This window comes from Psammomys obesus, unplaced genomic scaffold, assembly GCF_907164565.1.
Source record: "Psammomys obesus unplaced genomic scaffold, mPsaObe1.curated_primary_1811, whole genome shotgun sequence".
NCBI classification, from domain to species: domain Eukaryota; kingdom Metazoa; phylum Chordata; class Mammalia; order Rodentia; family Muridae; genus Psammomys; species Psammomys obesus.
Window position 1 is genome coordinate 28,582,201 of NW_026587216.1, and position 14,976 is coordinate 28,597,176.

Sequence of the window (14,976 nt, forward strand, 5' to 3'; positions counted from 1 at the left end):
CCCAGATAAACTAGTAGAAATGACGTATAGGAATGATTAGTGTTAGTCTTCACGAGAAAGGCTATCACAGTCAGAGCCAGATCTACAAGAATGAAGAGGAGTCAGTGTGGTAGTCTGTAGCAAATATAAAACACAGAAAATGAGTGTGCCTAGGATAGGAAGTTCTGGCCATGCGCTGGCTACCAGAACACTTAGAACGTCATAAATAGTCACTAAATAAGAGATCGAGTGAATTTTAAACACCAAGAGATCTATCATAATGGTAAGACTGAAGAGTCTTTATAATTAAAATAGACTTTGACAAGATACCATTTGAAAGGCAAAAGTGATATTTATAATGATAAATATAGAAACATGAACATAGCAATGAGGAATACATACATATATAACAAAAACATAAAAGTAAAAGTGAACAAAATTGAAGGCTATAAAAACTACGTTTGGACTCAATACTCCCTTTTTAAAGGGATAAATGAATAATATGAATAGTACACAACTTTGTTTTATTTTATTTTATATAAACAATAATCACACATACTATATATTATAGTATATATACTATATATACAATTATGAATACATATAGTACACATACACTATACCTATGAATATGTATGAATGATGAGTCACAGCGTTCAACATTTAAAAGAGAAGAACTAAGGATCTAGTTCAGTGAAACATGGGGATGTTGTTTAGTGACAAAGTCCTTCGCCAGCATGCATAGAGGCAGGAGGACAATGACAGTGTTGAGAAAGACAAACAGAAAAAAAAAAGAAAGGAATGAAGGGCAGAAGTCTGGGGGGGGGGGGAGGGAGGGAGGAACAAAGGGAGGGTGGGCTATAATGAAAACTCTCAAAACTACAAATGTAATAAATACTCCAGAAAGACCACTCCTGTGGACAATCTACAGCTACAAACATTTTCCCCTAACACCCACAATAAGGCAATGGTGCCTGCTCATAGTGCTTCTAGTCAGCAATCTCCAGAAGGTTCTAATCTAGATAATGCAGGAAGGAAAAGAAACAGAAAAATAAAACTGCGCTAAGTCAGGTAGCAAGATGCTGGCAACAGAATACCCTAAGACTCTGAAAAACACTGCTAGACCCAAAGCATGAATAATCCCACATAATACTAAGATAACTCCAAAAACAACCAGTGCCAACAAAATAATAATACCTAAGTAGAGATTTCTTAAATATGACAAGAAAAGCATGGCCATAATGAAAAATATTAATAAATTATTTCATCAGATTTTAAAACTTTTGATTTTCCAATTTTTTAAAAAATTGAAAAACACGGGTGGGAAAAAAATAGTGGAAATTAATGTATTTGATACAGAAATTGCTCCCCAAACTAAGAACTCTTGTAAGTCTCCATAAGGTAAACACTCCAATTTAAAAATACACAAAAGATTTGAATAAAATACATTACCAAAAAGTCATAGGCATGGGTAGTGAGCACAGAAAAGGATGCTTAGTTTCAAATTCAGACTGCGCTGAAATACTACACACCCACTAAGCTTGGCTATAATCATAAGACTAATCACACCAAGTGTTGGTAAGGGGCAGAAACCCAGAATCTCAGCTCAGGGTTCTGGAGATGGCTCGGCCATCATGGAAAACAGACCTCGAGTTTCTTAGTTAAACTTCCCATACGACCACCAATTTCACTCTCAGTTTCTACTCAAGAGGGCGAAAATGTGTGCCCCCAGACAGGCTTATGCATGAGTGCTCAGAACGCCATAATTTATGGAAAATTATAAATTTGTCACACCTGATGTTCTTTAAAAGACAAAACAGATGAACAGGATATGGCAAATCTACACAAGGGAATATGATTCAGTGATAATGAATACAAAATAAATACATGACAAAGCTGGATATCAGAAAAACTACTAAAAATGACAGAAGCCGGGCCCACCAGTCTGCCCTGTATGTTTCTATCTGTATAAAATGTACAAGAATTTGAAATCTTATCGCTGATCTCAACCGTTAAGAGGCAGATGGGGTGTTACAAATTTGAGGCTAGACTGAACTATGAGAGAAAAAAATTTATTTTTTTTTTTTCTGGAAAAGACCACATAGAAAGCAAATGTGGGTGTCCTGGAGCCAATGATGGGAAGGGAAATGGGCTATCAAGAGACAAGAGGGGCTGCTGAAGAGCATGGCAATGCTCTAAAGCTGGACTTTGGGCAGATGGCCTAACAACTCCTCTCACTCAATCAGGTGCTCGGAACGACACCTCACAGCTGTCAAGACATGCCTTTATGCAGGCTACCTGAAAGAAAGTCGACCCTGAACCCTGATGCTTTTATAAAAACTGAGTAAGGTATGTATGTGTGCAGGACAGCAACGGGGCTTTCCTCCTGCTTCCTTCCTGTGACAGCCCACTTCTGATCCTCTGAGGTGTAAACAGATCCTCAGGGCCCCAGGGAGCTGAGAATGTAAGGCAAAGGTGAACTCTGACCTAAGCTCTTGGCTGACTAGGAACCTATGAGATTGCACATGCAATTCCTGGTCAACCAGGAGAGGGCATTAGCAGTGTTTGCGACACAGGAGCTCCTCCCAGATCTGCATGCTTACATCGCCCATGGACTAGCTTTAAACTCAGGAAAGCTTGTCACATGCCTTCTTACAGCTAGTGTCCTTAACCAACGCCAGCATACGGTATCAGGTGAGGATGCACTTACCAAAAGAAACGTCCGGATTGTTCTTATTTTGTTCAGTTCAAGAAGCAATTTTTGTGCCTTTTCGTGGTTGCTGCAATATTCATCATAGATACGAAACTTGTCTTTCTGTAAATTAAAGAACAGAATAAATCAGAATCACTGTATATCGCTTTGAAGTCTTAACCCATGTGACATGCATAAATAAACTCTACGAAGGTCCATTATCTTAAGACATACACTATGTATATATAAATTTTTATTTATTCCCCCAATTCATAAGTATGTCCTAGAAAAAGAGAGATAAATTTACCCCATATGAATGCAATAATATGAGTAAGCCAAGTGGTGTCAGAGAATGAATTTTTTTTACCTTTGCACCTTTTGTTTTTGTTTGTTTGTTTGTTTGTTTGTTTGTTTGTTTTAAGATCTTACTTCTGAGCTGGGACCAGTGGAATAAATGTACTTATCCCAGTAAAAAAAAAAAAAAAAAGTGACAGAACCCTGAGGTCCACATTAACCAATCCTGGCAGCTGTATTTAAGTTGGACATGGACAAACAAGAAAATATCCAGCAACAAGTAACTACGATAACAGCAGGCCCTGAAAATATGACATCCCAGTAATTGCTTCAAAGAGAGATGTTTAAGACAGAAAGGTCAAGAAATGCTTAGAGCTACTGTCACACAGCCTTTATTCTGTAAGAAATGAATAAGAGCTCCCAAATAAGGCTGCGCAGTGGAAATGGCAGGCCACTGATGGACAGAGATGTGACCAAGTAAGATCTTCTAGTGGTTTAAGCTGTCAGTAAGCAACACAGTCTTCAGTGTTAGAGGGAATTCTTTCAAAAAAAATGAAGACTTTCGCTATCACAATCTCTGGGACCTACCATCTGTAAAAGCATTCTCAGAAGAGTTATAATTAATAGCTTTCAAAGGAGCCCAGTGGAAAACACAAATAATTTTTTGATCAAATATGAGAACAGAAGGATGTCCTACATAATTTCAAAGAAACACACTTAGACACAGTAAGCACGATTTCATATAGCCAGCAGAGCCAGTGTTGAATTACTTGCCTCAAAACATAGAATGAGCCAGAACAAGAGAAGAGTTCAGAAAGAGTGAGTGACACTTATGGATGTGAGATTCATAATGTGGTACTAAGGAAATGGCTGTCACGGGGCAGAGTTCCCATGAGCATCCCTGGCCTAAGATGAGAGTTCTTCCAACTGCCAGGGGAGTCTGCTTCTTCTGTGAAAGGAAACAGGCTTGAGGAAGCAGATATGAATACCACAGCTTCCAGCCATAACCCAGAAATGAACAGTTTAAACCACCCAGACCCCAGGAGCACCTCCCTTTGATAGAATTCTATTTATGAAATAAAGATTACAAAAAGAGCCTGTTCATCCCCTATAGATAAAGAAACTACAAGATAAATGACTAAGTGGGAAACATTCACAGAACTTCAGTTGGATGTAAATACTTTCACCTAGCCGTTGAAGTGAGGCGGTCATTGGGTAGCCATGGGATCCTGGGAGGCATTCTGAACATTGGCACCAATGGAATGGGATCAATAATGACATATTTTTAAAACTTATTCCTGTAAAATGAATATGCCTTCTAGTTCTTAAAAACAATAGTCCTTAAGCGGGTGGCTTTGTGCTGTGCAAAGCAATTCCATCATTCCAGCTAGCCTGTACAAACGCATGAAACCGATGACAAGACACAGAGTACATGTCCTAGGCAACTGAGGCCCGACCCTCACTCTTTCCACAGCACTCCGAACAAACTTCCGAGAAGCCACTCTGGAGGAAAATCACTTAGGGGAAGCCAGGGTCTGCTCACCTCCAGGTTTGTCACCATCCAACTAACAAAGGGACTTTCTGGTCAATAAAGGGCCCCCAGTGCCATTAGAAGAGTGAGAATTTTCTGCCTCGAAAGAAAAATGTTCTATGTTTGAGCGAAACATAAAAATCCATTCATTTTGAAACAGGCTGAATATTCATTAGAATCCAAAGCTACAGAGGATGCGACGGACTGGCTTGTGAGGAAAAAGAAAAGGCTGTTTATTCTTTGAGTGAAATGGTTGATGAGAAGCTCCTCCCCCTTTCTGGCTCTGAGGGCAAGACTTCATTGGCCTTAAAAGACCCCAAACTTCTGGTGTCTGACTTTACCACTCCTGCTGAATTCACACATACTACTCTGCCAAGACGCAATCCTTAAAATGAAGAAAGAAAGAGTTTAAAAATAAACAGGAAAAAAAAAAAAAGGAAAACCATTATCTTACAAAGTGAAGGAAGCAGGTTCCTACTTCCTGCTGAGCATTGGGTTCAGGATGCAAGCATTCTTCCACAACTTTCAAGAATTCTCTGTGTACGGCAAGGATCTCCTCAATATTGGAGAATAACATCTGCAAAATGAATACATAAGGAAAAGCTGTAAATGCAGTTGTGAAACAAATGTGAAAAATCAAATTAAAAAGCCCGGGAGGGCTAACATCCCAAGCAGATAACTATAGCACATCAACCACGTCTTCCTCACACCAGGCAAGCAGAACCCAAGTGCATCCGAACTTCTCTACTGCCACAGAACTCTGGGGATGAGGACACTATGCAGACACTCAGGAAAAAGCCCTGGTAGGCAAATCCCCGCCTGCCAGTCCCACCCTCTTCCCAGAATGCCTGTAAATTAAAGTGTGGGCAGATTTGCTGACAAGCTTTCAGGAAGGTCCTTGACACTTTGAAAGGTATCCAGGGCCTTCCTTCCTCCTTCTGGCAGGTGCTTGTGTGCAGAAGTCACAGCTGGGTCAAGTGCAAGGTCAATGTGTGGCACCCAGGTGGAGTTCGGTGCTGCAGAAGACTAGCAACACTCTGGACCCTCAAACACCTGCACAGGTGTTTTCTTCCTCCTGGAGTCCCTGTGAGAGTGTTCAAATTCATTTGATCCATAGGCTGCTTTTCTCTGAACCCAAAAGCTTGTAAACTAAAATTTCCAATGGTAGAAATGTCTGTAAGTTAGATATATAACCTATAAGAGAACAGTTAGAAGACTCTACCAAACAAACAAACAAACAAACAACAAAAACCCTTGGATTTTTGTAAAACAGTAAGTTAGCAAAATCAGCAGCCACTACAGAAAAAAATCAATTTTCATTTACCTACCATTCTTTATTTTTTTTTCAAAACTTTTCACAACTTTTCCTGAGTGCACATGTTGTGTGTGTGTTGGTGGGGCGAGGGGGTTGGGGGACAGGGGATGGAATGAAGATCCTCAATCGCTACATACTCTTCAGTAACCCTGTGGCATTTCCCAGTTTGCTCCCGTGATGCCTGCAGTGACATTGTAACCATCCCAGAACACATACTACCACTAAGCTACGCCCCAGGACCCCTTTCCTACATCTTACAAGAAATGTTTATAGACCTGCTTTCGGGTTGAAATATTACTTTCTTTTCTGTACTCCAGTGGACCATCCAAATCTTGCTCATTTGAGATCACAGAGACTGGAATTCCCACTTTCCCCATATCTTGCCTTCTTAAACTACTCTGGCAACTTCCTGTCATCTCTCCCAGCCTTCTTCTTGTAGATCCTGAGGTTCTAGTCTTACATCTTACGCACTATTTTCTTCATCTTTTCAATTGTTTTACTTGGTAAACACAAGAATTCTCTACAAGGTGTCCTTTCCCTTTCTTTCTCCAAACCTCAGCTCCCTCTTTCAAATTACCATTGTTATGGAACCTAGCAGTGGAGCTCACAGCAAATTGAAGGGCCCTGAAGGAACAGCCTATGGACACAGGTACCTTCAGGGTACCCAAGCTTGGCTCAGGGGCTAACGCTGCCTGCTCACCTTCACTGTTTCCTCCGTCACATTTTTGTCAAGCTTTGCTGCTGCACACTGGTTCATTCGATGCAAGAAGGCCTGTGTGAAACAAGAGAAGACATTATGAAGGCACTGGTCAAAATGAGACAAAGTCCAATACAAAACACCAACGCCTACCAGTGGGCCTGGTGTTGCACACCGGTAATCCTAGTACTTGAGTGGCAGAGGTAGGAGGACTGCCTGACGCTCAGCGCTAGCCTGACCTCCATAAGCCTTTCTAGGCCATCCAAGGCTATGTGCTGAGACCTTGTTTCAAACAAAACCAAAGTTTAAATGTGCTAATTGCTCAATATAATAGTTTTTTCAGAGAATCTTGTGCACTATTGCTCCTGCCTGAGAATTTTACTTCCATTACAATGCTGAGGCAGAGACATAAATGATCAAGTTTATATGAATTAAATTCATCTACCTGGTCCTCAGAATTCTAGGGTAAACATTAAGAATCAGGTGCTTCCTAAATTTTAAGTGTTGCAAAGTACAGAAAGACCAACATATAGTGAAAAATGGCATTTCAACTGCAAATGCAAAAGGACCTCACATTCTTTTTTTTAAATTATATTTATTGCTTTAAGAAATGATTTTCGAAATGACCTCTTGAACTTCATATGCTTGCCTAATTCATATATATTACATGGAATTTTAGGAAATGTAAAAAGACAGCGTGTACAATACCTTACAATAGTGGTTTTCAACCTTCTTAATGCTGCGACCCTTTAATACAGTTTCTCATTTTGTGGCGACTCCCAACGATAAGGCTATTTTTGTTGCCACTTCGTAACTAATTTTGCTACTGTTATGAATCATAAGGTTAATATCTGTATTTTCTGATGGTCTCAGGTGACCCCTGGGTCTCAGGCCACAGGTTGAGAACCACTGCCCCATGAGAACTGAAAATCTGAGGAATAAAGTAAATGCTGGTGGGAGATTTTTGTAATAGAGGTTGTTTGAAGGGAACAAAGACCTCACATTCTAAAGTGACCCCCTTACTGTGAGCTGAAGGGAGGGAGGCAGGAAGGAAGGGGGTGTGGACAGGAAAAGAGAGCTAGGTACATCAGCACAGCACGCTCATTTGCTGATAACTGCTTTCAAGACTGGTCCTTCTCCACTTCTATATCACCACACTCATGCTTTGTAAGAAGCAAAAAAATTAAATTTCTGTGTTTAGGTCAGAGTTCTTCATTGGCCTAAGTCACGGGCTAAGGGAGCTGCTCAGTGGTAGAATAATGAATTGCCTGGAAGGTACAAGTCCCTGGATTTAATGCCCAGAATCCGGGAAAGGGGGTGGGAGTGGCAGTTGTATTTAGAATATTTAGACTGAAACTTCTTAATGATAATTAAGCTTTCACTAAAAGACTAAATACAGAAGAATGCTTAATACATAGTGAGCCTTAAACTAAAGAGTTTAAAAAGAAAAGAAACTTTCCACCTAGTAAACTTAGCTTATATCCTCAAGACATTATTTGTATTTTTTTTTTTTTATCTAGTGTCCAGATAAGATCATTTCAAGGACTGGGGATATTGCTCAATCACAAATATCAGAAGCCCTAGGCCAATTCCCCAGCACCACGAAAGTTCAAAAAGATCACCGATCCTTTGTCTGCCTGGGAAACACTGCCACCATGAGCCAAGTGAAGGTAGGCAACTTCCAGGGCACACAAAAGGTTAGGTTGCCTCTGGCTATGACATTCAAAAAATAAAAATTACAATAAAAGTTGTACCTTTGACATATTATATGTATACATTCAAGGCACTAACAAAAACTGATAATGACTAAGAAACTGCTTAAAATATCCCCCAAATTATCACCTTGACAAGAATAACAGCTGGGACAACAATCCAGCTGAAGACAACCTGAAAAAATATGTCACACTTAAGGTGGGCTTTTCTTTAACGTCATAATTCTACGCTTAAGAATCTGTCCTAGGAATATATTCTGACAAAGAGACTCATTGGCCATAAAGGCAATAAAGATCCACCCATATAGAAATTACAAAATGCACGGTGGTGTGTTCATGCTGCAGGCTTTGATGGCAAAAGCATAGCCAGACATGGACGTAACGAAAACTATACCCACGAACTATATCTGTGAAAAGTTGGTGGAAATGAATCACAAAGTGGCATACTTAATATGTAAACACATATATGTGCACATATATATCGAATCACTATATGTTAACACTGAGGAAAAAAATGTTCAGGATACTCCAAAACTGCAGACAGTAGCTGCTTCTGCCTAGAAGTCAGGAATGAGACTTCTGGACATTAATCACTTTTCGAATATTTGTCTGTGGGCACATTGTCACTTTCATTTTAAAAAACAAAGCCTCCTTAAACAAAATCAAACAAACAAGCCCCTAGATCTGACCCACCACTAGCCTCAGCACTGGTTTTTATTCCTGATTCATCCAGTTCAAATCTCAGGTTCCCTAACCACAGGGCCAAAGCAAAATAATAACCCTAACTCTCTTGCCTTCATTAAAACAAATATAAAAGTATTGAGTATAACCTTAATTTTTATTAAAACGTGATATAAGCGAGGGATCAAAAGAGCTAAGGGCTCCAAAACACAAGCCAGCCGGCAATGGGTGCTCAGCCTCACTTGGGTGAGTTGGTGGCTACTTCGAAAACAGCTGGCCGCTTTCTCCCCTAGATGGGCACTATGCTGCCAGCAAGCTGCACTGATTCGCTGGTGAATGGGGGAAGCTCAGAAGTGCAGCTCAGAGGCTGCCTGGCTCATTTATTTAATGTGAAACAGGGACTTATAAACCTTAGGCAATGGGAGGATTTTTGAGGGTAAATGTATTTGATTAAAGGGAGGGAGCTAGGGGTGCCAGGATACTTCATTTATGTGCAGGGGTATAGTCCTAACAAAAAAGGAGAACACAGTACTTAGTTATCCTATGGGCATCGGGGTGGGGTCTGTGTCTGTTTGGGGGGAAGATCTCTAAATACAGTTAGAGGCATGAATAAAGGTTATTGGTTGAAAGCTAAGATCTCATTAGTATAGGGTGCAGGGAATTTCCAGGAATTCCAGATGCTTGCTGAACAGGTTCTACTGGGAGAAAGGAAGTTGAGCATGTTTTTTCCCTAGGGACTTATGCTTTCAGGAAGAAACAAAAACAAATTTTATTGATATCCCAAAGAACTGAGATATGATAATCTTTCAAGTTTAAAAGGGAAAAAGAAACATTTACCCTTAATGTTTTTACATCTTTTTTGTAGAATGAGTACATTTGTTTTCTGCAACAGTACAGACCCTTTTGAAATTTGCCCTTGTCATTTTTACATGTAAATTCATTCCTCACTCTTCATAGCCACATTTCCAAGGTCATCTAATGACGCTGAGATATTTCTATATGTGGAATACTCATGGGAGTAACACAGTTTAATGCTTACATGGTACTGTGAAACTCAGCTTGACACCAAGTGTCTAGAATGTAAAGGACATTCTTTAGGTAGGGCTGAAGGGACTCAGGCTTCCCAGATCAGCCAGAGAAGAGGGAGCCTGCTGTCCTGTTTGCACCAAGCTCAGGGGCTGTCTGAGAATGCCAGACTTTGACCCTAGCAGCAGGGTCCAACAAATTTTTGAGCTATGAACCTAAAGTGATACATGGAAGGAAAAAGTGACCTTTGAATCTTGTAGCTTTGAGTACCCATTTTGATTTGTATTAGTAGGTTGAATTTTTAATTTCAGATTTGTTTGTCTTGAATACTTTGCAAATACTCATCCCAACATGATCCTCGGCTTTTTCTATTTATCTTTACAATAACATGAATGTCTTACTTGCCTAGTTTACACTTCACATTTACCACATAGTAAACAGGTGATGTCTCGTGTGAGCAAATGTTAAACTTCACCTCTGCAATTATAAACTTTTCTTCATAAACAGGACCAAGCACATTCTTCAACCACTAAATGAAATGCTCAAAGTGGTAAAACTGAACCAAAATAAGAGCTGGAAGGGAACATACAAACTAATCAAGTATGCCACCTAGTAATCTGAGGTTTGTATCTTCTGTCTCCCATACACGGTGGAATGTATTGCTGAACTGCATAAAAAATGACCTTGGAACTTACTAGCACATCTGACCAGTCATTCCCCAAGCTCCTTGTTTTATACAGCAGGAAAAGCAGACTTGAGATGGCTTGCTGGGAATGTGTAATCATGAAAACTCTGGCATTTTTAAAAAATGTTAAGTCTTCTGACCCGACAATAAACATAAATACATGTTTTGAGGATTATCTTTTAACAGGCTGTTTCCGTGAGGTTTAATGACTGGGCACTAAACCTTCTCAAAGCAACTACGGAAGAATCAGCAAGCCAGTCACAAAGGCATGGGAGGAGGATTCACACACTATTCTCTTCGTTTATTCATTCACCCAAGTCCACAATTTCACTGGAATGAGATGCTTTTTGCCTCAACATAAATATATTTCAAATTAAGCGCATAAAAAAAACAGCTTTTAATGCTCAGGGTTCACAGCACTCTGTGGTGTTTAAGACATGGAGATTCTAGATGCAGGCTCTGAACTCTTCCTGAAACGCGGAGAAAGAAGACTGATCTAGTTTGCACTTTGATCAGGACTCTTCAGTGGCTTTAATAAGGCAGGTCCAGAGCCCGCTTTCTGATAGATGTTGGTTTGTTCATTTTCCAAAAACAGCTGATAGCAGAGTTAAAGAAACTAGCAAGTGAACTGCGGTAGCAAAACAGATTCACGAATCTCACGCTTTGCTTCAACTCTACATCAAACAATGATCGTCTCTCTATATCACCCCTTCATCTGTCCACTGGGAGTTTCATGGAATGTGTCAGAAAATGCCCCCCCCCACAAGTCACAATCCAGGTTTCATCAACTGTTCACTGTAGAAATGCAGGCACGTGGTGAGACAAGATAGACAGGACACATTTGGAGAAGGTGAGGTTTCCAGATGCTTCTCGAAAGCCCTGCAGTTTACACCCGGGTCAACACACACTCACCCTATAATCAGACCCCTAACAACGCTTCCACACACATTTTCTGAGATCCCAGTGGTGTGGGCTATCATTCCACCACTGTGAGCAAATGCTTCATTTTCTCTTTATCTCTTCTTCCGTGTTGTTTTCCTCTGACTATATGCTAGGAAAAAGCTTATACTAAATGCCAAATTTCAAATGCTAACTAAAGTTAAATAACACCAAAATAGCCTAGATTTGCTACCAAGAGAAGAAACTCACTAGATAGAAAAGAAAAAATAAAAGTTCTTTCTTATTGGCTCAACTTTGCTGCTACCACCCAATAGCAAGCAAAGCCCACACAGCTTCACTCTTAGCATGCATTTGTATTTGAAAATTTCAAGGCTCTAATCTCCTTAAGCTAATTTTTGTCCTTCCACTTATTTTAATCACCTAGAAATGCCCCCCCTCCCTCAAAGTCTGACAAGTTTTAGTATTTTACGCTTTACATTCTAGACACTTGGTGTCAAGCTGAGTTTCACAGTACCATGTAAGCATTAAACTGTGTTACTCCCATGAGTATTCCACATATAGAAATATCTCAGCGTCATTAGATGACCTTGGAAATGTGGCTATGAAGAGTAAGGAATGAATTTACATGTAAAAATGACAAGGGCAAATTTCAAAAGGGTCTGAACTGTTGCACAACACTCGGTGAGAGATATATTGGTGATGTGAGCAAACTTGAAACTGATTTATGTTTAACATATAACTTGCATGCACAGCCTGAAGATAAATTTACATGTTTTGAATAATTCTGTGTGTGAAACAAGCCAAGGGATTTTCCATTACTGTGTCATGTGAGTGTTAGAAAATGTTCTTATAACGGGACTTTCAGCAGAGGCTTGCTTACCTTGCAACAGGTTTCATGAACACGGTTTCTGTGAATGCTTCCTGTCTTCACCAGGCTCCCTTTCCTGAACAGTCACTGAATCCCCAGCTCTGAGTGCGTACTCCTCCTTCTACAAATGTTTTCATATGATGATGTTACTATCTACACTCTAAAAGACACTCTAATAATGAACTGCTGGGGAAAGCCAAGCATGTCTCTGTTCTGTGCCAGGCACTGTTCTTGGCAGCTGTTTAGTCTCCTGTAGGCTCCTTCACCCTAGTGAAAACTATGGTGAACTTCAAAGAGACTGTTATTTGTTTGTTTGTGTCTATCAATGCCTAACATACTACACATTCAAGCAAAATCAATCTAACAATTAATAGATTCATTTATTTTAAGATACATAAAATTAATACTAAGCCCATTATACATTTATAAAAATAACCTTTTTTTTGTTTTAGAAAGATATTAGCTTTTTCCAAAATAATTTCTGTGAGAAGTGTGGTACTTGAAGCCAGAAAGACGGGTCAGCATTGAGAGGATGGATGTTCCGATGTCAGCACAGAGTCTGGGAGGCTCACAAGTTTTAACTCCACATCCAAGGCATCAGAGGCCCTCTTCTGGCCTACATGAGTACGGGCATGAACCTACCCATACCTAGGCACAGGCACACACATAAATAAATAAAATCATTTTTAAATGTAAACTGGCTGAGATGCTTGCAATTTTATTAATAACAATCTTAATAGAAGACAGCTAGAACTTCATGTATTTTGTTGTGTTGTTTAAGTGAAATTATCCAGGGAAAATACAAACAGATATAAACATATACTGAAAACAGGAATATGTTTCTTATAACTTATTCGGGTGATCCAGGATATTCTTACATGAATTAGCAAACTCAATTAACTATACTTTCTTAAAATTTAGCAGCAGTATATGGAATCTGAGGCCATACACAGTGAACTTTTCACGGCTACATTAAAATCCACTGGTCTACCATAAAGGGATGTTCTACTCAAGTGTGAATGCTTAAAATTTCAGTGTTAGTTTAATATTTTCTAAATATTGATGATACAACACGACGTAATGGTGGAAAACCCACATGTGTAAATATCAGTGTCTAACTCATCAGAAAATTCTTAAGTATTAGGAAGCAGTCACCCTCCCAGAGATGGACACACATCTCCTAAAACTCAATGCTCACTTGAAAGCATGAATTCTATCACTACCAACAAATGCTATCAGCTGTTTTTCTAGAAGTGAGAGGCACACTTCGTTTATTGAGCAAATGTCTGCCAAATACCCAAATAGTCTAAAACAGAAACCATAGTTTGTCCTGAAGTCACTATTTCAAGTAAATATGATGTTTCCCAGCAACTCAAACAGCCCCACAAGCTCTTTTCCTGGAGACAAACACAGTAGCGGCGTATGTGGCCAAAATCCTTGCATATACAAAGAAAATTTTCAATATTTGGTCAGGATAATTCTTTGGGGGTTAGAAAGAGGGCTCAGTGGCTTTAAGCACTTGCAGAGGACCCAGTTTGGTCCCTAGTACCTACCCAGTGGCTCACAACCATCCATAACTCCAGCTCCAAGTGTTCAAATGCTCTCTTATTGGCCTCCATGGGCACCAAAGTCATACATGCAGGCAGAACACTTGTACATATGAAATGAAAGAAATACCTACCTCCCCAGAAAAAGAAGCTTAAAGACAACAATATTCTTCAGTGGAACTATCACCTTTCCCTTGAGTCCCTGTGAGTAGGGGCTTTTCATGTGCGTGCCCAGGTCTCCATTCAGTTGGTAACTTCCTATCTGCACAATTTGTTCTATTCACCGCTGGCCACTGAATCTGAAAATAGTACATTTCATATTTAACTCTTCCTCAAGCACTAAAAGCTAGGTTCACAACCCAAAGGTCATAGCTGACGCTCTCAGAACTCTAGGTGGCTCTTGACTCTAAGGCTGACCCATTCTTCAAACCTCCTGCTTCTTGGGACAGCCTGCTCCTTCACGCTGACTTCACCCTATAACTGCACCTGCCTAATGAATATAAAATACATCTTTTCATCTTTGAAAAAGATGATCATTTGCTCCTCAGCTACCATGGCAACATTCCATCCAGACAAAAACTACAAAATCTTAGAAATACAAAGCCGTCTGTTAAGTACTTCAGTACCATTTTAAGGCTTAACCTCAAGGGTATTTATCAATCTAAAAGTCATTCAACAAGAATATACAACACCTGGATTACTCAGACAAAAGACTAAATTGTAGTGACATCAAAACAATGGAGGCCAAATTTCCCAAGGCAAGTCATTTATGTTTCTGCAGGGTTCAGGGCTAAAAGCATTTGTTACATCACTGTTATTGTCAGACTTTCTATATGTGCTCAACTTCCCATTAAAAACATTTTATTCCCTTTTCAGAGTCACTGTTAATTACAACTGAACCTCATGATTGTCTCAGAGGCAGACAATTTTAAGCATACTCTCTGGATCTGAAGATAATGAAGGGGCTCTAAAGATGGCTCAGCTGTTAGGAGCACAGGCTGATCTTCCAGAGAATTCAGGTTCAGTGCCCACTACCCACATGTTGACTA

At 39.8% G+C, this 14,976-nt stretch overlaps 1 protein-coding gene across 2 annotated transcripts in view; it reads right to left on the minus strand.

Annotated features, from left to right (window-relative positions):
- Prex2 (phosphatidylinositol-3,4,5-trisphosphate dependent Rac exchange factor 2) overlaps positions 1–14,976 on the minus strand; it is a 288,407-nt gene that overhangs the window by 218,480 nt on the left and 54,951 nt on the right. For both annotated transcript variants that reach the window (XM_055603275.1, XM_055603276.1), the window contains exons 2-4: positions 6,512–6,583; positions 4,951–5,073; positions 2,690–2,794 (exon numbers count right to left, since the gene is read on the minus strand). In XM_055603275.1, coding sequence (XP_055459250.1) covers positions 2,690–2,794; positions 4,951–5,073; positions 6,512–6,583 — 300 coding nt within the window. The remainder of the gene's footprint in view (positions 1–2,689; positions 2,795–4,950; positions 5,074–6,511; positions 6,584–14,976) is intronic.